Genomic DNA, 23,015 nt, shown 5'->3' on the forward strand with positions numbered 1-23,015 from the left:
GCTCTCTCCCGGCCCCCTTTTCCTTAACTCAACTCCAAGATTTTCTTCCCTCCCCCCTCCTCCTTCCCTTCTCTCTCGTCCCCTCCCCTCCCCTCCCTCCCTCCCTCGCTCCTCCTCCCCCCTCTCTCTCTCTCTCAACATCTCTCCCATGCACACAGAAGGGGGCGAGACAGAACCCAACACATTTTGGTGTTCTAATTTAGGAACAGGAGAATCATTTAAGAAAAGGAGCGAGAGGAGGAAAGAAAATGCTGAAACATAGCCGCAGATGTGTCGTAGGATCACTAATATGGATAACTAACACTTACACTAATGCTGTTGTCGAAAATACCAACACTAATACTCATACTGTTGTTAATTATACTAGCACTTATGCTCTAATTAATACAACTAACACTAAAACCAAACTTGTTGCTAATAATACTAACACTAATACTCATACTGTTGGTGAGAATAATAACACTTAAATAATACTGATGCCTATACTCACAGTGTAATTAATAATATTAACATTAAAAATGTTGTTGATGATACTAACACTAATACTCATAATGATATTAATAATACTAACACTAATAAGTGGACTGTAATTAATTATTCCAACACATACACATACTGTTTGTAATAATACTAACACTAATACTCATACTGTTATTAATAATACTAACACTAATACTCATACTGTTATTAATAATACTAACACTCATAAGTATACTGTTATTAATAATACTATTACTACGACTACAACAAACACTGTTGCCATTGACATACAAAGAACATTATGTTCCAGAAGATTCCAGGCATGGGTTCATGTGTGAATGCTAACGTGGATAGATATTCTGGATAAATCCGAACCGGAAATATGCCTGGTCAAGATCTAGTATGATTTCTGGATCATAGCAGGATGTGTAGCCCACGAAAGCTGTTACATAGCTGGGAAATAAAGTCTTAAGTTCGTAGACGCTTACACTTAGAGCGAGAAAACCAATCACAAGACTCTGTTAGCAGGTGATCCGATAACAATATCCAAACAACCTCCTTTTTTCAAGAAACTGGTCAGGTTCCGGAATAAAGGGTTATGACGGCTGGCACGCACAATTGTTGCACTACCGCCATCTGCTGGACTACACCTTGGCCCATCTATACCCACATTACTGTGCCATTTGTGAAAGGGTGCAAAACGGAAATTTACCAGAAAGTAGCTGCATTTTGGATGGTGAAAATCAGCAGCGATGGCTGAACTGTTAAACCGATAATTGATCAAGAACTGTGTTAAATGGGCTAGATATACAGAACCACAGTCACCACCACCCGGACATGTACTACCTACACAGGCACCCCCACCCTGACATCTATTACCTACACAACCACAGTCACCCTAACCCTAATATATACTACCTACACACCCAGGCACCCCCACCCTGACATCTACTACCTACACCCCCACCCTCTTACACTCCCCTCCCTCCATCCCTACCATTCCACTCCCCCTCCTCCCATCTGTGTGTGTACGTCTCTCTTTCTCTCTCCCTATCCCTCTCTCGCTCTCTCCCTCTCTTGTGTGATCTCCGAGCAGGCTCTGGCTTTCCCTCAGTCAGGCTCGATCGCCCCGGCAAGCAGCAGCATCTAGCTAACGAGCCTTTGTGAAGTGAGAGAGAGAGAGAGAGAGAGACAGAGACAGAGACACAGAGAGAGAGAGCGTGGAGCAAGCAAGCCCGAGAAGAGGCATCGACAAAGAGAGCGAGAGTCTGAGAGAAAAAGAGAGAGAGAGAGAGAGAGAGGGAGAGGGAGAGAGAGAGGAAGAGAATGCACTGAAGAAGGAGACACAGAGAAGGGACTAGAGGAGTGTCAGACACGGAGAGCGGAAGCACCGGGCTGAGCAGCGAACAAGGAAAAGGTGCAGTGAGAGAGAGAGAGAGAGAGAGAGAGAGAGAGAGAGAGAGAGAGAGAGAGAGAGAGCCATCATGGCAGCGCACATCGCAGCACCACGACACATGGGGATGTTTGGAGAACGCCGGTAATCACGGCGATGCAGAGAGGGGAGTGAGCGAGAGAGAGAGAGAGAGAGAGAGAGAGAGAGAGAGAGGGAGAGAGACAAAGAGAGACAGCGAGAGAAAGAGGGTAAGAGAGAGAGAGAGAGAGAGAGAGAGAGAGAGAGAGAGAGAGAGAGAGAGAGAGAGAGAGAGTGAAGTGACGGGCACTTCCTGGAATCCCAACAGCGTGAAAAAAAACAGGTCAGTCTTTTGGTTCACAGTCCGGTCGTACTGTCAGAATAATACCAATGCTAATCGCCGCAGTGTGTGTGTGCGTGTGCATGACGAATCACGGGGCAGATTTTTCTCCCCTCGTTAGGTTGCCTCGTTTCTCTGTGTGTGTGTATGTGTGTGCGTCTGCGTGTGTGATTTGATTAAAATAATGTGCGGCCACACAGACACACATGAAGCGAGCGCAGCACGTTTGTGAGGTTTGCAGCCGGCTGTTGCTGTGTGTGTTGCTGCGTGTGTGTATGCATGTGCATGTGTTTGAGCATGCTTGTTTGGTCGCACACCCCCTCTCTTTTTGAAACGACCACAGGATGAATGGGGGGAGCGGAGGAGGGGGGGGGGGATGGTGTTGACGGACGTTTGGCGGCGGTGAACGTGGCGTCATCAGCGAACCCGACTGGTTCCAGATCCAAAATGGCAACACCTTCCTGGTGTAGCAGAGGTTATGAGTGTGATTGTTTGTGTGTGTGTTTGTCGTGTGTGTTTGTGTCATGTGTGCGTGATTTGTGTGGCATCTGTGTGTATGTCGTGTGTATGTGTTTGTGTCATGTTTGTGTGTCGTGTGTGTGTGTGTGTGTGTGTGTGTGTGTGTGTGTGTGTGTGTGTGTGTGTGTGTGTGTGTGTATTTTGTGTGGCATCTGTATGTGTGTCATGTGTGTGTATGATTTGTGTGGCATCTGTGTGTGTGTGTGTGTGTGTGTGTGTATGTGTGTGTGTGTGTGTGTGTGTGTGTGTGTGTGTGTGTGTGTGTGTGTGTGTGTGTGTGTGTGTGTGTGTGTGTGTGTGTGTGTGTGTGTGTGTGTGTCTTTATGTGTATCTGTGTGTGTTTGTGTTTGGCTTGGAGAGAAAATTGCCATTCAGATTATTGAGGAAGGATTTAAATAATATACTTATTTTAATCGGTTATCTTGGTTTAATTTGCACGACAAAGTGTGACTGTTATTTTCAATGTATTAAGTGAACTTGCCTTCTTATATTGATAGTTGTGCCTCATGTCTGTTGATGTTTATGACCACAATGTTGTACATGATGTCTTTGCTCTTACTCGCTGAAGGTATCGCATGCTAATAGCCTAATGGATTCATTGCAGACCTGGGAACTGGGGGTGGCTGAGGTATAGCTAAGCATGAGAGAGAGAGAGAGAGAGAGAGAGAGAGAGAGAGACACAGAGAGAGAGAGAGAGAGAGAGAGAGAGAGAGAGAGAGAGAGAGAGAGAGAGAGAGAGAGAGAGAGAGAGAGAGAGAGAGAGAGAGAGAGAGAGAGAGAGAGAGAGAGATTGTTACTGTAAAACAGGGGAAGAAACAGAAAGACTAGCAGTGAGCGACAATAGATGAGGCAGAGAGAGAGAGAGCAGGACTGAAAGTGGCGGAGAGAAAAAAAATGAGAGACTTTGCAAAGAGAGAGAGAGAGCTAGACAAAGACTTTGGCACACAGAGAGAGAGAGCAGGGAGAGAGAGAGATAGAGAGAGGCTGGCCAAGCATGGTGCTTTGCTGCATCTGATGTAATCCAACACCAGCTCCATTCACAACAATGACAAGCCTGACAGTTCATTATTTGACCAAAAGAAACTGAGGTTGGTCGTCCAGCGAAAGTCACAGCGTCCAATCACCTGCCCATTAACTATAGTGCTTTTCACCGGACGTGTGTGAGTGTGTCTGTACGTGCATGCCACGGCGTGAATATGTGTCGCCTTGGACATGTGCGCGTGTTTTATAAATAATGGCCATGTTTGAATCCGTGGCACAAATGATCAGCTAATGAAAAGGCATCGGCGAGGAGCGAAGGGGGGGGGGGGGGGGGGGGGGGGAGTCAGTGTTTTTCCGTTGGGTAATCTAAAACATCACAGAGGCCCGGGGTATCTCGTGGGAACGCACAACGTCGGTCGACGCATCGGATTGAAACTTAGCTTGCTGGTCGCCATGCAACACCTCGTGATTTGGATGGTTTCTCCAGACCATAATAATTGTGTCCATATTGAGTTTTATTGAGTGTTTTGGTGTGTTCTGATGTGTTTTTATGTTGGGAAGGTTTTGAGGTTGGTTTGAGGATGTATTTTGCTTCAGCAAATAGTCGGCTACAATTGAGGCTATCATAGAACCAGTGGTCAATAATAGGCTTAAACAGTATTGCTACATCACATTCAAACCACGAGTAACATTTTAAACACAGTTAAGGCGTCATCTCGGTATTCCCGCTGTCATTGGTCAAAACCTGAAGCGACCAACCCCTGGTACCGGCAACGCTAAACCCCGCCCTAATACTCCCAGTAGTGTATGGAAAACCAACAGGGGTATATATCACAAAGGTGTTTTCTTTTGTTGCTGTTATTTACTCTTACTTGTGTGTCCAGGTGGGTCTGGTGGGCTGAGCCAGAGGATGAGTGGAATCCTGAAGAGGAGGCATGAGGAGGATACCTCCCCTTACCTGTCCCTGCAGGGCTGCCATGACAACGAGGTGTCCTGCAGCGACAGCGGTAACAGCAGCGACAGCCTCAACCACCCGGTCCCTGCCGTCGGCCATGACTGTAAGGGCGCTCGCCAGCTACCTCCGCTAATGTTCAAAAGATGAATGTGTAAAGGGAACAAGAAACACAAAAGTCTCTTGTTTGTTCAATTGATGGACAACTTGATAGAAATATATGCACACACACACACACACACACACACACACACACACACACACACACACACACACACACACACATATAATAGACAACATAAAATGACAATCGGTTTTCTATCAGCAACAGTATGAGATACAAGCACAAAATCTTTGTTAATCGTCCTATCTTTAAACAAGTTATTTATTTGATTGAGACGCTGGTCTTTTTAACTTTCTGATCCCTGTTCGTGTGCTTTCCAGTGTGAAATGTTAACCCAACCAGAGAATCACAATATTTGGTGAGGAGAGCGCATCTCATCATCCCCAGCCCGGGAAAAGCCTTAACGCTATTTATACACAGGAGGTAGAGGCATTGTCAGATCTGCAGTGGGAGTGTTGGCCCTCCAAGATAAGACCTGTGATGATGATGATGATGATATATCTTAAAAAAGACACATCTTATGAATATCCCAATATTCATAAGATGAACCAACCTAGTCCCTCTCATACCCCCTCGAGCCACATCTTTTAAACGCAGCAAACTCCATCTCCACTTCTCCTTTTGACATTTCCAATTGCTTAAAAATGAAAAAATATATCGGCTATAAATACAGTACGTCATTCGGTAACGATTGCCATGACAACCCCTCTCGCACGACACTGCGCACTGCCAAGGCGATGGGATATCGTCATTGCCAGAGATGGGTTGAAGGGGAGCGCAGCCTCGCATCACACGTCAGGTGTAGATGGGGTACCCCTAGCCGCTTCCTGGAACGCGGCCGTGGAAGAAATGCAGGCCAGGCTAATTTAAAAGACATGCAGGCTAGCCTAATTGGACAGCCATGCAGGCGGCTAGGCTAATTGGAAAGACATGTGGGTTAGGCCTATTGGATAGACATGCAGGCTGGGCTAATTGGAAACAAATGCAGGCTTGGCTACAAGTAACAATATGCGGGTTGCGCGTATTTGGAAAGACATGCAGGTTACGCCTATTTGGAAAGACATGCAGGTCGGGCTATTTGGAATGACATGCAGGCAAGGCTAACGTGACCAGATTTCTGCGATACAAACAGGGACATATGTAGTTCGGCGGTCCATCTACTAAATATCTAATGCTAAGGTGACACATTTTTATTTTGCTATTCTTATCATGGAAAATGTAGAACTGTAGTAAATATTGGGCATTAGCCTACATAATCAAGGGTTTGCTATAATATGTTTTGAGGCTTTGGTAAACCAGCAAAAAATTAAGCCAATGTAGGCTACTGTAAGGCTACTCTATATTGTATTAATAGCCTATTGTTTGTTATCCTCATGAATGCTTAGAGTATTAAGTTGATAGATAGAGGTCGCATCACAGGTAGACGAGACTAATTACCAGCCGTCTTAAAATGAATATTCATGAGCAAGCTAGAACCTTTGCCATTACAAAACCTATTCATGTATTAATAAATTCTTTATTTATTGATTTTCAATGGAGACACTTCCGGGAACAGGCCACCAGAAACAGGAACTGTTTCAGTCTCTGTCAGACCTCCAGAAACAGAGACTGAAACAGTTCCTGTTTCAGTCTCTGTTTCTGGAGGTCTGGTCACCCTATGTCTGGATAGCATGCAGGCTAGGCCAATTGGGAAGACAGGCAGGCTTTCAGAGCCATGGCTCCGAGCTGCCGACTTGTTGGCAAACAAGCTGGTTTGCCAACATGAGCTTGGTCAAAAGCAAATATCGTAAAAGAGTCAATTTCTCTCCTTTGCACGCGATATATCTGCTTCGCACAAAATGGGTCTCCCTCTCACTATGCATGTCTTTCTTCCTGGCTCACTCTATTTCCCTCACACTATGCATCTCTTTTCACTCTAATTCTCTACCTCCACTTCTCTCACCCCCTTTACCTTTTCCTTTCACTCTATTTTTCCCTCACCCCCACACACTCTTTGTCTCCCCACTCCCAAATACAAACTCTCTGTCCCTCCCTCGCTCCCTCCCTCTCCTGCAGCCTTACCCCCCCAACTCCAGCTCCCCCACGACGCCAACAATGGCATCAACGACGACCACCGGCCCCACCCCCTCCACGACGGCGACACCCCGCCCCCGCCCCCGGCCCAGCGCCACGACGACGACAGCGGCCAGCCCCAGGCCCTGCACCTCGCCCCGAAGCGGGCGCGGCCGGGCCGCGGCGTGCGCTTCGAGAGCGTCACGGTGTACTACTTCAGCCGGCGGCAGGGCTTCACCAGCGTGCCCACGCAGGGTGGCAGCACGCTGGGCATGTCGCCGCGCCACTGCTGGGTACACCGCTTCACCCTGCGGGAGTTCGCCCTGGAGCAGGAGCGCAGCCACCGCCGGATGCTAAGGCACCACCTCAGACAGGAGAAGCTTAACGCCGTCAAGCTCAAGGTGAGACCGGGGCGAAAAATTGGCGTGGGGACACCCACGCCCATTTTTGGGCGGTAGTAGCTCAGGAGGTAGAGCGGGTGGGCTGGTAACCGCAAGGCTGCTAGTTCGATCCCCGGCTACCCGGAGTGTCGAGGTGTCCCTGAGCAAGGCTCCTAATCCGAACTGCTCCCGACAAGCTTGCTGTCATCTTGCATGGTTGACTCCGCCGTCTGTGTGTGAATGTGTGCATACCTGCTAAGTAGTTCCAGTCAAATTGTCTGTTCAGCTTTCAAAACAAGAGCTGGTAAATTGTCAAAAATGAATTAAACTGTAATCAGACAACGCGGTTACATGCTATAGACCCTATAGTTTCTATGGTATAAAGGCTGGGACAAATTTTTAATCATAAATATGTATAATGCATAACGTTAGCTCTCTGGCTCTTGGCTGAGCGGACTAGAATACCTCCCGTTGCCAAGTCGTAGCTAAGGTCCGTCCTATTTGTGAACAACGTTTCTGTTGCAGAAGAACCTTACGGGAGGGTAATGAGTGTTCCAGGTATTAGTCAAACCCTCAGGCGTTACCAGGGAAACAAAGTCATGCATGAAAAACTTAATATTTGGAATGTAACACGCATGAAAATATAAATGAATGGTCTTCATTTATTTTCTTTGGCAAGTGACCGTGGTATAAGCGGGATAATGCCCTTCGAGGTGTCCAACATTAGTTCCGTCCGATTATTCCTAGCTGCTGATTAATATGCATCTAGACTGTGGACAGACATTGGGGTTCGAACCAAAAACATTCCGTCTGGGAGTCAAACACCCAATACCTCCCTGTCCACCTGAATCAGCTCCTATACAAGTATCCTTATGTTTCAAGTGTCCTACGATAATATCATCGCTTTAGCGATACCAAAGCAAACCGCCAAACAAGGTGCCAACATGAACCCCTCCCCCCTTCCACCCCCAGCTGGCCAATAGCGGCGCGGCGGCGTCCAATGCGCTGACGCTGGATGACGTCTCCGAGGACGACATGCCCCCGGAGCACGGCGGTGGGGGCGTGGTCGGCGGCGTCAGTGGCGTCGGTGCGGGCGCCGGCGTGGAGGTGGATGAGTACTTCTTCCTGCAGCCGCTGAGCACCCGGCGGCGCCGCGCCCTGCTGCGGGCGTCGGGCGTGCGGCGCATCGACGGCGAGGAGCGCCACCAGCTGAGGGCGCTGCGCGGGTCTCGGGAGGAGTGCGGCTGTCGCTGCCGCGGGGCCTGCGACCCGGAGACCTGCGCCTGCAGCCTGGCCGGCATTAAGTGCCAGGTAAATGGAGCAGTGGTGAGGCACATCTATACTATACTCCACTACACTGTACCGTACGCTGCTATACTGTACCATACACTGATGTACTGCTCCTTACTGGCCTTAAGGGCCAAGGAGAAAGAGCAGGTAAATGGACCCGTGGTGTGGCACATCTATACTATACTCCACTATACTGTACCGTACTCCACTAAACTGCACCATTCATCGATATAATGTACCATACTGTGACATAACTGCACTATACTGGCCAGCATCAGTGGCCAGGTAGAACGAGCAGTTGTGAGGCATATCTATACTATACTCCACTCTACTGTACTTATACACCGCTATACTGTGCTATACTCCACTATACTGTAGTATATGCTGCCAAACTCTCCAATACACTACTACAGTGTGGACTATAGACTAGACTAGATACATGGTGACTCAACAACACTATCATATTACTATAATATGATATACTCTTATACTCTGCACTCTGATATTAAGCAATACTATATTCAACTATACTGAATTTTTATGTACTAGACTATACTATAATATCTCATGCTGTACTATACTCAAAAATACTGTAGTATATACCGTACTACATTCAACTACACTTACTACTATAATCGACTAAACTGTACTATATTCCGTGCTACATTCAACAACACTTCGCTGTAACCACTAGGCTCCACTAAACTGAGGTATAACTTCATGGAACAGTATACAGAGGATGCTGTTTCAATGGTTTGGGAGCTGTTGGGCCAGGAGTGGGGCGCTGGTGGCCAGCAGGCTGTCTTTGATACGGGGGCTCTGGTGGGGCTTAAACAGTGTCGTTCTCAGCAGACTGAGGCGGCCGGTGCCAGTAACCGACAGTGATCTGGGTAAAGGAAGGTTCCACGTCTTGTTCCAACACCACGCCACACATCTCACTCTCGCTCCGCCCGGCGACTTCTTTTCTCCAAGGGCACCGGACGATGGCCTCAACCCCGCTCCCTCACCTCTCTCTCTTTTTTCTTTCCCTCACCTCCTTCTTCTCGTCTCGCTATCACCTCCGTCTGACGTCTCCCTTCCCCCCCCCCCCCCCCCCCCCCCCCCCCCCCCCCCCCCCCCCCCCGTACAGGTGGACCGCATGTCCTTCCCGTGCGGATGCACCAAGGACGGCTGCGGCAACGCCACGGGCCGGCTGGAGTTCAACCCGGTTCGCGTGCGGACCCACTTCCTGCACACCATCATGAAGCTGGAGCTGGAGAGGAGCCGCGAGATGCAGCAGATGCAGCAGCAGCAGCAGCAGCCGGTAACCAATGGCAACGGTTACCATGGAGACCCCTCCCCTCTGGCACAGCAGCACCAGCCAGTGTTCACAACGCTGGCCAATGGCGGCGTGCCGCACGTTCCCATCATGCATCTGCACGAGGCGGGCGAGGCCGCGGACGTGCGCCTGCAGGACGAGGTGGAGGAGGAGGAGGAGGAGGAGGAGGAAGAGGAGGAGGACGAGGAGGAGGACAGCGAGGAGGACGAGGAGGAGGAAGAGGAGGAGGAGGAGGATGAGGCCTACGAGGACGAGGAGGACAGCAGTCTGTGCAGCGGGCTGTCAGACTGCAGCACGCACAGCCTGGAGACAATCGATCCTGACGAGGAGGACGAAGAGGAGGACTACGAGGAAGACGAGGAGGACGACGACAACTACGACGACGAGGAACGGGAGAACAACGAGGAATGGGAGTGCTCGCTGGACTCGGCCAGCCCGCCGCCCTTCTCGCACACCGAGGTGGTCCCGCTCTCCTCCGTGCTTGGCTTCTCCAGAAACTCGCCTCTCGGTAACCACGGCAACGACCCTTTTTCGCTCCAAGCCCCACCGTCTGACCTCCGTCAAACGGACGCCTCGGGGAGCGAGATTGCCGCCGCCGCCACCGCCACCGCCACCGCCACCGCCACCGCCGCCACCGCCGCCGCCGCCGCCGCCGCCCCACCACACATGAACCCCTCCCTGTCATTACCGGCGCCTGAGCCCTCGAAGACGACCGCTGTATGTAGCGCGGGTACCAAGGACACGCCACCCGGTGGCCGAGACCTCTCCCTCGCCACCCTGGAGCCGCTGACACCGGTGCCCCAAACCGGTGCTGGTTTCGGGGGCCACGGAGATGGAGGTGGTGGTGAAAAGGGCACTCCCATCGGCAGGATGAAGGTACAGCAGCCCCTGGTGGCGGGCGAGACCGAGGATCGAATCATCGCCAAATTGTCGCAAACTGACGTTTCCTGTGAGTGGGCGGAGCCGACGGCATCAGGGACGGAATGAGGTGGCGGAGACACGGGAAGGACGGCCGAGGGGCCAAAAATACAAAAGTCACAGTAGCACATCTTGGGTCTTTGAGCGCCCAGCGCGACGCATCTGATTAGCCAGACCAAAAAGTGACACGAAAACGAATACAAGAAAAAATACTATAATAAAATAACAGTATAAGGTCTTTCAATAACGACCGTGAACCATCAGTGTTGTATCTATTCCTTAAAGTGCACTTCTACAAAATACAAAAAAAAGGAAAATGGTTTCAAAGAGGGGGCCCCTTTCTCTGACATTTAATGACATAAAAGGGCCCCGAAGCTTCGGCCCAAGAACCGATTTAAACTCATGTGTACCACCTTTTGGAATCGGTTCTTTTCGTCTCAATGCAAAGACAACAATGTTACATAAATGACACCGCGTCAATGAAGTACATAAGTGTTGCTGTAAATGAAGTGTAACTATTTAAGTTGCTCCGTTCTATTAATCATTCAGTGTTTGATATTACAGCATGTTTTATGGGTTTTACGGGCGTAGCTGGCGTCTGTGAAGAATCCATTTGATTTGGAGGTTCTGGCTGACAAACAAACATGCCCTCTTGTTTATGTTTTGATGTGCTGTTCCGTTATGCTGCTGTGAAACGGTTCTTAACTTGCCGTTCTGTATCGCATGTCGTTGCATTTAGTTGACAGACGTAACATAACTCCGGGTTTAATTCTCCAAAATGAATAAAATAGAAAATGAAGAAGGTATGGGCGATGAATACACATTTGGTTTGTATAGTTTTGTATAGATTTCTTACTTTTCTTTCCTCCAAGATACAGTATGAGTTTTGACTCACAATTACAACATGGATGTTTTAAGAAAAAAGGCAAAATGTAGTGGATCTGAGGTTCTACTGACATACTTTGCTGGAATTACGTCCTGTCACAACTAGATTTCATCTCAACTATCCTGTTGACTTACGTAATAACGTGAATGTATTTCATATGATTCTTGATTCTGATTGTTTCAATTCTGATGCCCCTTTGACATTAATGGCCGGTTCCTTTGGTATTATCCATTATCTCCTTCGATAGTATTGCCAACCGTATCTTTGTATTAAACTCAACCAAACGGTGGACACATAACAAATGTGAAAACGTAAGTATTTCAGTTGAGGAGCCATTTTATAGTGTTGAGGTGCATTGTAAAAACAAACACACTTAGATTTTAGACAAAATGGCAGTCTGTTCCAGAGACTATTAAATAAATCGAAACTGCCAAGACATGGGAGCCAAATGTATTTCATGTTTGCTTTTTAAAAATAAAAATTCCCCACACATCAATAAAGTTAATATTTTTTGTACCTCTCTGGTGTGGTTAATATTTATGTTTTTTTTATCATCTGAAGGCAAGATCTGCAAAAAAATAATTATGGGACATTCCTGATTTATTTCCGACAGATGGGCATGGTGAAAAATATAAAGCACTTTCAGAACACTTACAGAAATAGACCTTAAAATGTAAAAGATCCTGTAATATATTGAATTCTATGTATTGCCAGAAGGTGGCAGAATTTGCTAACTTAATAGTGTTTTAGTGAAAGACTAAAGGACACACGTTTGTTGGAAAAAATATATAATAAACAACTAATATATATGTAAACAAAATAAACAGTAAGAAATGATGGTGTTTGACCTGTCAGGCACCGATTACAGCTAAGATTACATTGTTTTAAATCTAAAATCAGTTTCAATGTAGAAATAGCAGACAATTATACAACATTGTAGGCGAAAAGGTTATACACAACAGAAAACTGTTATTTTAGAATGAAGGATGACAAACTGCCATGATTTGTCATATTCTTATTCCAATATTTTATCGACTCATATATTCATCTATAACATCTGTGAACCTTGATGCAAAAATGGGGTATCAGTTATTTATGCTGTCTGGATTTTTTCATACTTTGTCCTGATTTGAATCAAGGGGAAAGAGAAAGCCTGCTTGTGTTTTCCCACAAGGTATGGCGGTAAGCAGCACAGAGAGAGAGAGAGAGAGAGAGAGAGAGAGAGAGAGAGAGAGAGAGAGAGAGAGAGAGAGAGAGAGAGAGAGAGAGAGAGAGAGAGAGAGACTGCTGATCCATCACAGGCACAAGAGCTGTGATGTCAGGTTGCCAGGCAACAGAGAGAGAGGGGCCAGACGCAAACTGGGAACGACCATATGGGGAGGGTGAGAGGGTAAACCTCTCTTACGATGGAGACAGCTAAAGACAGACGCATCATGGAGTCTTGCCAGGGTGCTGTCGTATACACTGACTGTTAAAACAGGCAGAAATAGCCTACAGTATATTTATAATTCTATGTATATTGAGATAAATAGATGGATGTATACATAGTGATGAATAGATATAAAGATATTTAGCATAGTGATAGATAGATAGACAGACAGACAGACACATAGATGGATAGAGATAAAGAAAGAAAAAAAGATAGAGGCGGAGACCGTGTGACAGAAATACTCTCTTCCTTTCGGTTCTCATTACATTTTTATATTTCATTATTATTAATTATTTTCATTATTTATAAGACCATTACCATGTTACAAGGAGGAACATTCGTTCCGGACTGGAACATGTATTCCAGTCTCCAGATATTTATATATCTAATGGCAGCAAGAGGGCCTTAAAGTCGGCACTGTGTAATTTGCACCACACAATGCGGTGGTTACCTTCCTCACTTGTGTATTTCCTTTGCATTGCTCTCCAGCATTGACAATCAAATATATAAAGACTCATCCAAACCCATGCAAGGTGGGGGATGCTCACATCATTACAAAAATGTAATATATTTGCCATAAGGGCTGACATTAGCTTGTTATATAGCTGTTTTTGGTATAAATATGCGTTACAATATATTTGCCATAAGGGCTGACATTAGCTTGTTATATAGTTGTTTTTTGTATGAATATGCGTTACATATTTTAGCAGGTGGGACAGAGAATTCAATTGATTTCCAAATGTTAAGTGGAAAACATATCCTACCTAATTAGTGCACGAGTCACTCACAACTATTCATGATTGAAAGCGTTTTGTGTTCAATCTGTGTACCTTTGTTTGAATCTTTTTTCTCATTAACACCAGAGGAACAAAAAACAATTGCGTTAGTTTTTTCGTTTTCACTTCCATGAATACAACTGTGTGGGGTGGGAGGAGCAAAGGTTTGCTTTAAAGTTGCTGTAGGTATGTTTAACCAAGAGCTATTCTTTAAAGAAGACAAAAGAGATGGTCGTTGACCTCAGGAGAATTGGGTCTCAGCTGACCTCTGCATGGACCAGAACTGAGATGTTTTCAGAATTATTTATATTTGTTTATCTCATTGATCTATAAAAGATTTGTCTTTGTTTGTAATTATTAATTTTACTCACTCATAACCAACTAACTCAACGACATGTACTAGTTTGAAAGAGATCCTCACAAAGTTGCCCTAAGGCCGTAACCATGGCGATAATGACTCCTTCCCAGAACTCTAAGGCCAACCGCATTTTTCAAAAGTTTATAGCGCTGGACGGCATTAGAGTCGGAAATAAAGGGTTGATTTGAAAAGTGAAGGTTTCCGAAAGAAGCTGGAGAAAATGGAGTCGAACTCGCAACTTGGGGTTCGCCAAGACAAGCTGGATGGGCGGACGATCAATAACTTGATATGGAACAAAGCGTATTACTTATGCCCTCGCTGCCGCTATCTGCCAAAGAGCGCCATCTACGGGCTACCGATTGGGTGTTGTTACCCCGTCCCACCACAGGTAATAAAGTATTTATGATAAACCTTATTCTCTTATATTCTAACAATTAAATTCAACGTACCATTATCGTTAATACAGCTAATATCAACATGGTTTGTGTGTTTACGTGCTATGAAAAGTTATGCGCTATATATTGCGCTGCATTACATTTATTTAGCTGGCGCTTTTGCCAAGGCAGCTTAGAATAAGTGCATTCTACAATTAAGGTGCAAGCTAAAAACAATCAAACAAATAGGCAAGCAGCTTTGAGTGCTACTTTAAAGAAAAAAATACAGATCCTCTTGTGTACTTTTTGGGCAAGATGCAGTCTAAACAAATTAGAAAGTGGATAGCTTTTCAGAGCCAGGACAACAAACAATCAGGGTTTTGTTGAGATATATATATATATATATATATATATATATATAGATAATATATATATATAGTGCCCAGAAGTTGGTGTTACGACCCTGCATATGCTACCAAAGTCCATGAACATCCGGGCGGGATGCCAACCAAATGTATAATCTTCTGGATATATCGTCAGCTATTATGAGTTAATGACTTAATTAACTTGGGTATACGGCTTTCAACCTCACTCAGGACCCTGAAGCAAGCCCTGGCAGCCTGGGGAAGCCACCACAAGGAAAACGTATGTATTGTTATTTCTCATATTTACGTGCCAGAATAATTTCCCCGTTATTGACATGACAAGTTCATGTTGATAGATTAAGATATATCGTTTGTATCGACTTAACCAGCGGAAAATGTAGTATTCTTCTACTATGCGATCCTATTGTTTTTCTATTGTCAAGCAAACATCTGGTCCACAATACTTGACCGTTGTTTTTAATGTTGGATTTGTAGTGAATTTATTTATCAACTATTAAAAGACAGAGGTGTCTGGTTAGTCTATTGAAAACGAATGCACCCCTCGAAATGTAATTAAACTATCAAGTTTCAAGTAATCAACAACGCTACGGTATATTCACATTAAATGTATGAGCAATTGCATCTTGAAGCATGAAATGTAATTTAAACCACCAACCTTCTTCTTGGATAGGACGATGATAACTGCAACGATGGAGCTGAACCTATGTAGGAGGACATAATGAAAACTAAATGAAATGAATAAAGGTCTGAAATGTACATTAACAAATGAATAAATGTATCAAATGCGTTATACACTAGGCAAATAACACTTTGTTTCATATGTTCTCATTTGCCCAGGGAGGTTTTCTTATGAAAATCCCTTTTTTAATTAAGTGTCGCTCTCACAGGCTCCAGAACCGCATGTTGTTATTAATAAAATAGTATTAACAATAAGTTTCATATCTAGCTTTTGACATTAACTACAAATGAAAAAGAACGTAAGCCATTCATATTATATATATATATATATATATATATATATATACATATATATATATATATATATATATATATATATATATATATATAGCCGAGCCTTCTCTCGGAGGGACGCTAAAGTGTGTTTCATAGCGACCGTCGTGCATTTTGAAGGCAGCCAGGAGGGACTACTTTTTTGTATTATTTAATAAAACGGCTACTTTGACTTTCTTGGTTTCTTTTCAAATGTAGTGTGTCTATGACTTTCGTTTTGCCATAATAGTAACCGTTGTATAAAAGCAATAGATCACTTCAGTCAGTGGTATGTGCTCATTATAGGCCTACCACTGTGAAGGGGGTCGCCGGCCCTCCGCTGCGCGTCGGGGCCGGACAACGCCCCTTAACAGTGGTATAATGAGCACATACCACAGCCTGTCGTGATCTATTGCTTAAATATATATGGCATATGACAATAAGAAAGTTTGCATTACCATACATGCATTGGGAAAATCCTTCCGCGATTAGCGTCTTTTACGCGAGGCAAATATGATTATTTAAAATAGAAACACATAAACAAACCGTCTCTGGTATACTTTATTTATATATTTATCCAAAAATATGATAATATTTATATATAGGCTATATGGGCCTAAATGAGTCGTTGCATTGTTTTTGTAAGCGCGCGATGTTGTGTCAAGTCTCGCGCTACCAGACGTTCGCGATATTGTCGACTACCAACAGACCAAAGAAATAAAAAGAAAAAGTACTTTATACAATCGGAATGAATATGAACGTCTAATTGGTTCAGAAAGGGAAACCTTATATTGCTTTTTATCTCTAAATTCGCCGCTCCTCGGTTTACTTGTTTTGGTTACTTGGCCTCACCAATATGGCGTCGAAATTGTCGCATCAGAGTTATGGATTAGGAAGCGTATTTATGTACATTTAAAAAGCATTTTAATGTCTGTATGTACGCATGGCGGTGTCGGAAGGTCAATCGGGCTATGCAGTTCAATGTCGGGGGAAAAAATGCAATTATTAGACTGCCTTACGTGTGCGTGTAGACCATGGACCTGTAAAGAAGGGTGTAAACCACCTGATGTTAACCCTATAGGTTTCCCTATAGGCCTACTCCGTTAGCGACGTGATCCGTTCTGGAAGCAGTTCCCTTTGAGCCAACAAAAAAAATAGGAATAGGCCTAAATAAATATATACATGACAAAATATATATGTATAAACAATGATAAATAATCAGATAAGCATGGAAATATTTAAATTTTTTAATTTAGTTGACATTAACTCCGTTATTTTCCTATTTACATATTTGACCCATTTCATTCATTTATTTTTAATAACGTACCTTTAGGTTCTCCATTCAGACGAGGTTGAATAGTATGTTTTCCCAGCCTCCAGCGATCAGCAAAAGGTGAAGACTTGAGGTGGGATTCGGTAGGCCTATTTATTGCTGCAGCTTGATTGCCTGTGGTACTTGATCATTTAGAATATAATTTTCAAGACACATCGCTGGCCTATGTACACAGTACATTTTGTGGATACTATTTGAGACACTCACCTTAAGAGTATCAATATTTCAATATTTATGGTTTATAAAATAACAATAGGCCACCACAGGTAGGCGATATGTATGTATTATTTATTGTTATTTCTCATGGTCATGTGCTGGTTGCCTTTTCTCTTCAAAGACTTCACTGTGTGCCTGCTCACTCAAGAGAAATCCCCCCTTAGTAAATATATATCCCATAATGTATAATGATAGCAGCACTATATTCTGCATGGCTAGTATTATTCTGTAGGAGTTAAACACAAGACATGAATAGTTGCATTGTACGTGATTTGATTCAGCCTGAAATGTAATCTAATCTCATCCATCACTATACTGGGCGACAGCCGGGGGTCAATGGCGTCCGTGTCCTGTGGTTTGAGCTGGAATGCCTGGTCTACAGCAGTGAGCCGACGGAGCAAACAAAGCACAGGCTCAAGGTAGGGCCACAGAAATAACCTTTTTGTTATTTCTTAATTAGTATTTCTTGATCTGCCGGATTGACTTGTACGTGTGTGTGTGTGTGTGTGTGTGTGTGTGTGTGTGTGTGTGTGTGTGTGTGTGTGTGTGTGTGTGTGTGTGTGTGTGTGTGTGTGTGTGTGTGTGTGTGTGTGTGTGTGTGCGCGCTTGTGCGTGTTGCCTAAAGTAACACATTCAATAGCCACACATAGAACTGTTGCAAAGAAAAAAGTGAGGTGCTCAGGGCATAAAGAAGCGAGACACAAACGCAAAGCGGCGCACAAAAACGCTGGTTTACCACTGATGGCAACGACAAAACACCTGTTAAAGGCGTTACGAGGGACCGGGCCGAGGCGTTCCGAGAATAGGTTTTATTTGGGGGAGTCTATATTTTGTGTTTAGTTACTACATCTTTGGTTATAACAAAATCAAACCAAACTGGTCCTACGTTTATCAAACTGATAGTAGCCTATATTGTAATGAATGGAGCACATTAATGATCCTTTTTGTGTGTCTCTTCCTCCACGTTAAAGCAATAAATACAGTTAATTAAGTTTAAAAAAAACATATGAAACAGAAAACCAAACGGGAAAAATAACCATGTATTTACAGAAAAAGAAAATGCTCCTGATTAGTTTTTTTTCAGATGACAACAGGCCTACCAGGGGGTCAGGGAGTGGTCACATCATGGTGCATTCAGTTCACCAAGATAAAGCAAGCGGGCTGACGCACGTATCCATGGCTGGCCTCAGGGATCCTGTGTACACTAACGACGGAAGAACATGTGAGTCGGACTGTGGTGTGGTGGAAAAGAGCTTAAAGGTTGGGTATGGAATTCGCTTTTTTGGCCATTTTTGCAGAATTACTTGAAATCCTTATCATAACCCACTTACAGCCACTGAGTTAGAAGTACTGACATGAAAATTAAACAAGTCAATCATCTGTGGAACGGGCAGGGCTCGAAAAACTCCAGCCAATGATTTCCAGAGCCACCGAGTTGCATTGGACAGTAAGTACGTCAATCAAACGGTCGTACTGCACTCCCCCTCCCCCGCGCCCCGCGCGCGACCCCTTCGTGCAGTACTCGTGACCCAGAGCTCGTGACCCAGAGCAAGCTCCTGTTTGTTGTTATCCTGCGGTAGCTACTGGAACTAGTTAATCCACATTTGGACCTAGCAGTAGAAGACAATTTCCATGGCAGACAAGACGCCACCATCCCCATGTTTTTTTTTTAATGTTGCCATGTTGTTTAACGAAAACCTACGCTAGCCTGGCTCGCTCTCGCGCATCTGTGTTCGTGCTCGTGCATGATTGCGCGTCCAGGAACTTGGAATGGGTGGAGTCAGAGTCAGCGTTGAAGGAGAGGGGGTAGGACCATTTGAGTTGTGTATTTTCAAAATCTGCTGGCCTTTCGCATATCCCATACCCAACCTTTAAGGAAAAGGAAAGAGGACTCAAAAACCTGTTCTAGAAAAAGGAAAGTCTAAATGTGAATTCACTCTTATATACAGTATAAATTTTATTTATAATCAATCAGTCTGCAATCTGAACAGTGTCCAGTTTGGACAATACTCACACACACACACACACACACGCACGCAGAGATACACACTCCCTATAGAGAGAAACGATAATATAGTAACTTTACATTCTCTCAGTCGCACTTCAACACACACATGTACATTTTTTACAAAGACATGGAACAGACATATGAAGACCTGACACTCACATGGACGAACCCGCACATACGCACACGCACCACCATCACCACCGCTGCCACGCATGGATCCATATGAGGAATGAAAAGTGCCAGTAGGTCAAATGCAAGTGCAATGCTGTCTAAACACTATGCTTCATACAATCTAAACCACTGCACCACAACCACTCGCTTTATCAACAGAAAACGAGAACAACAGTGATGATGGCTTACAGACATTTTCAAAAACTCCAAATACCCAATGTGTCATATGGTGTGTTTATAATTGGCCAGCATGTTACAAATATCAACATTCGGCAACCCTTTTTCCGCACATATGTCAATTGCCCCAGAATGAGAGTTATAGTCACGAGTGCGTACGAAAAGAAGCGCGAGAGAGAAAGAGAGAGGGACGACGTTTTTCTTTCTTCTTTTTTTCAAGAGGAAGAGGAGACTTCAGTACAACTGTTGTAGGCGTGTGTATGGCGGGAGAAGTCAACATGAAGATTGGGGTAATAAAAAAAATGGCGTCCTACTGATTCCAAACTCGGGTCGTCCGAGTCCTTCTATTTCTCTGACACTGCGGCTTTGAGCGGGAGGTGACCGGGCGACAACGAGAGTACAGCAGAGAGATTCACGCACAATCAACGGAAGGCTTGCTGACCCAACACACGGTACATATCCATGGTACTTCAGAATGGCGCTTGTGATTTTGACGTTGCTTTTATATTGATATATATATTGAATATATTAAAATAAAAACAAAACACGTAACGAAACGAAAGAGCAACCACGAAAGCATTCGTTGAGGTGGTTGCCTCAGTTGTTGATGTTAAAATTCGGACAATAACTGGCTGATTTCTTCCCTTGGGGATGTGATTAAAATGCAAAGTATGCTCACATTCTCACAATTGCGAAACAATGATTAAAAAAAATATTCATACTAACAGATAAAAAGAGATTGTTAGATTCAAGACACACTGGATTTCTAGATTAGTAGCAGCGGCACTAGCTACAGACAACTTAACGGTAGCACACTCAGGTGTCTGAAATATGAACATCAACCAGAAGGAGAAAGATTACAAGCGTTTTGCAGACAAAGCCCATCCCAGCAACCCCTGATACCCCCATAATAATCCCACTCTGTCTGGGGGTCTTTCCTTTTATGTTGATTCACCGTCAAAGTTTCCATCGTTTACGTGGTGCCACATAGCCGTCGGTGTCACGGATTCAAATCGAAACGTCCAGATTTCAGTTGATAGTCGATAAGTCTTTCCAAGCAACATAAACAAACTCACCCCCTTCATAAAAAGTTATTCTCATTAGTTTCCCCCCAGGCGGATACATTGTCTATTGCCTCCTGCCTCGTGAGTCCATTCCCATGTTCTCCTTCTCCGAGTCCCCCTGCTCGTATTTCGCCGACTTGGTCACGCTGTTGTAGGAGGGAGGCGACGCCGTCGACAGCGTGAGATCCGTTTTGTTCGACCTCTCCGAGCTCTCCTCGGGCAAGCCAAAGACCACCACGTCCTTGTCCGGGTCCCGCACGCCCACCGCCAACTGCTCCTTGTACAGCTTGGACGCCCGCTTCATGGCCAGGCGGACACGGTGGCACCGGAACGCCCGCTGGATCATCCGCGCCGACGTGTCCTCCTGCTTGCGCCGCAGCGTGGAGGTGATGGGCTCATAGGACACTTTGGACGGGTTGGATGCCATGAAGCGCTCCTCCATCTGCCCGCGCAGCACGTCCATCTCGCCGCCCTCGCCAAGCACGCGCTTTGTGAACGCGAAGAGGATGTCCAGGCAGTGGATGCGTTCGCCGCTCACCATGGGCAGGTCCATGCCAATCAGCTGGATCTTGTTGGGCTTGGGCATCCGCAGCGGCGGGTCCAGGGCGTCGGCAAACTCCGACAGCCGGGCGTACTCGATGAACTGGGTGGCGTCGGGGTCGAAGCGCTCCCACACCTCGTAGAACATCTCAAAGTCGTCCTCGCTCAGCGGCTCGGCGCTCTCCTCTGTGGCCACGCTAAAGTTCTCCAGGATGACGGCGATGTACATGTTGACCACGATCAGGAAGCAGATGATGACGTAGCTGACGAAGAACAGGATGCCCACCGAAGGGTTGCCGCAGTTGCCCTTGTTGGGGTTGCCCGGGTGCTCCAGTTGGCTGTCGCAGTCGGGCTCGCGCTTGTTCAGGATGGGCGCCAGCAGGGTGTCCCACCCGCCCGAGGTGGTGATCTGGAACAGGCAGATCATGCTGTTGCCGAAGGTCTCGAAGTTGAACATGTCGTCGATGCCCGACTCGTGCTTGACGTAGGCGAAGTTGGACATGCCAAAGATGGCGTAGATGAACATGACGAGGAAGAGGAGGAGCCCGATGTTGAAGAGAGCCGGCAGGGACATCATCAGGGCGAAGAGGAGTGTGCGGATGCCCTTGGCGCCCTTGATCAGGCGCAGGATGCGGCCGATTCGCGCCAGGCGGATGACGCGGAATAGCGTCGGAGAGACCAAGTACTTCTCGAAGACTTTTGACAGAAACATACCTGCGGAGGAATCAAATGCAGCAGTTCAACGACAGGATGAGCCTGTTCAGACAGTACCAGAGGCCTCTGTCACTATGGCTGGTCCACAATAATCGATTACTGGACATTTCCTCCGCTAGTTGTGCATTTGGATATAAGAACACTATTCGAATGCTTGGCTAGCACATGATGCCTGCAGTCCAGTGTGAGAATTGGCAAGTTTGACAGAGACTGACATAAACAAACAGGGTGTACTTACGATAATTATATTTAATCTCATTTTTATGTTAATATTAGTTTAGATACCTTATGATTATCTAAAAGCTAACCCATCCCTAGCTCTGACTATTCACTTCGAGGTCACTGTTCCAATGAACAAATAGTGTTGTTTGACTTCCCGCAAAAAGGTAATTAGATCAATCTCCCATTCCACAGCCTCTAGCCATCCATGAGCTGGAAAGTCACTCGGGATAAAAGGATCGGCTGAACGACTAAATCAATAGTAAACAGCAATGCAATAAGCCACCCTAGAAGCTAGTAGACAAAAAAAAGAATGACCATACCAACAAATATTTTGCTGTCTCTAAGCAGTAAGCTATCCTTTAACCAGCGTATAGGCTAGGTTTTTTTCAACTTGATTCTTTCAAAATGCGCCTTAATTTAAAATGAAGGCTTAGTCCTGACTGCAGCGACCAGGGTTTGATTCCTGCCCCTGTTCTTTGCTGCATGTCCTCCCCTCTCTCATATACCTTCCTGTCTATCTTACTCCATCATAAAGCACTAAAATGGCCAAAAAATAATTTGCACACACAAAAAGAATTCATACATATATATATATACTGAAAATTG

The 23,015-nt window shown here is 45.3% G+C and overlaps 2 protein-coding genes and 1 long non-coding RNA gene across 6 annotated transcripts in view; 2 read left to right on the plus strand and 1 right to left on the minus strand.

Moving 5' to 3' along the window:
• The first annotated feature begins 1,554 nt into the window (after positions 1-1,554).
• LOC115543015 (cysteine/serine-rich nuclear protein 3) lies at positions 1,555-12,167 on the plus strand. 2 transcript variants are annotated; one of them, XM_030355547.1, is made up of 5 exons: positions 1,555-2,234; positions 4,616-4,789; positions 6,863-7,260; positions 8,212-8,565; positions 9,659-12,167. In XM_030355547.1, exons 2-5 carry the CDS (start codon positions 4,642-4,644, stop codon positions 10,832-10,834), a joined length of 2,076 nt encoding a protein of 691 aa, XP_030211407.1. In that variant the 5' UTR covers positions 1,555-2,234; positions 4,616-4,641; the 3' UTR covers positions 10,835-12,167. The 2 variants fall into 2 exon arrangements, with proteins under 2 accessions (XP_030211407.1, XP_030211408.1); XM_030355548.1 differs by having other exon boundaries at positions 8,212-8,550.
• A 2,170-nt stretch (positions 12,168-14,337) lies between these two features.
• LOC115541347 (uncharacterized) lies at positions 14,338-15,730 on the plus strand. The gene is made up of 3 exons (XR_003976339.1): positions 14,338-14,602; positions 15,185-15,233; positions 15,645-15,730. It is a non-coding gene; the product is annotated as an uncharacterized LOC115541347 (long non-coding RNA).
• A 3,715-nt stretch (positions 15,731-19,445) lies between these two features.
• The window catches only part of scn1lab (sodium channel, voltage-gated, type I like, alpha b), a 48,946-nt gene continuing 45,376 nt past the window's right edge, over positions 19,446-23,015 (minus strand). For 2 of the 3 annotated variants that reach the window (XM_030354872.1, XM_030354873.1), the window contains exon 26: positions 19,446-22,187. In XM_030354872.1, the coding sequence (XP_030210732.1) occupies positions 20,998-22,187 (1,190 nt within the window). In that variant the 3' untranslated portion in view covers positions 19,446-20,997. The remainder of the gene's footprint in view (positions 22,188-23,015) is intronic. The other variant, XM_030354874.1, reaches the window with a different exon arrangement.

Source organism: Gadus morhua, chromosome 4 (assembly GCF_902167405.1).
Source record: "Gadus morhua chromosome 4, gadMor3.0, whole genome shotgun sequence".
NCBI classification, from domain to species: Eukaryota; Metazoa; Chordata; class Actinopteri; order Gadiformes; family Gadidae; genus Gadus; species Gadus morhua.

Excerpts from the sequence above, each read along its gene's own strand:
- LOC115543015 (XM_030355547.1), top strand. The coding sequence starts at position 4,642 with ATGAGTGGAATCCTGAAGAGGAGGCATGAGGAGGATACCTCCCCTTAC. Across the intron at positions 7,261-8,211 it reads TTAACGCCGTCAAGCTCAAG|CTGGCCAATAGCGGCGCGGC; the intron begins GTGAGACCGGGG and ends TTCCACCCCCAG. Across the intron at positions 8,566-9,658 it reads GCCAGGTAAATGGAGCAGTG|GTGGACCGCATGTCCTTCCC; the intron begins GTGAGGCACATC and ends CCCCCCGTACAG.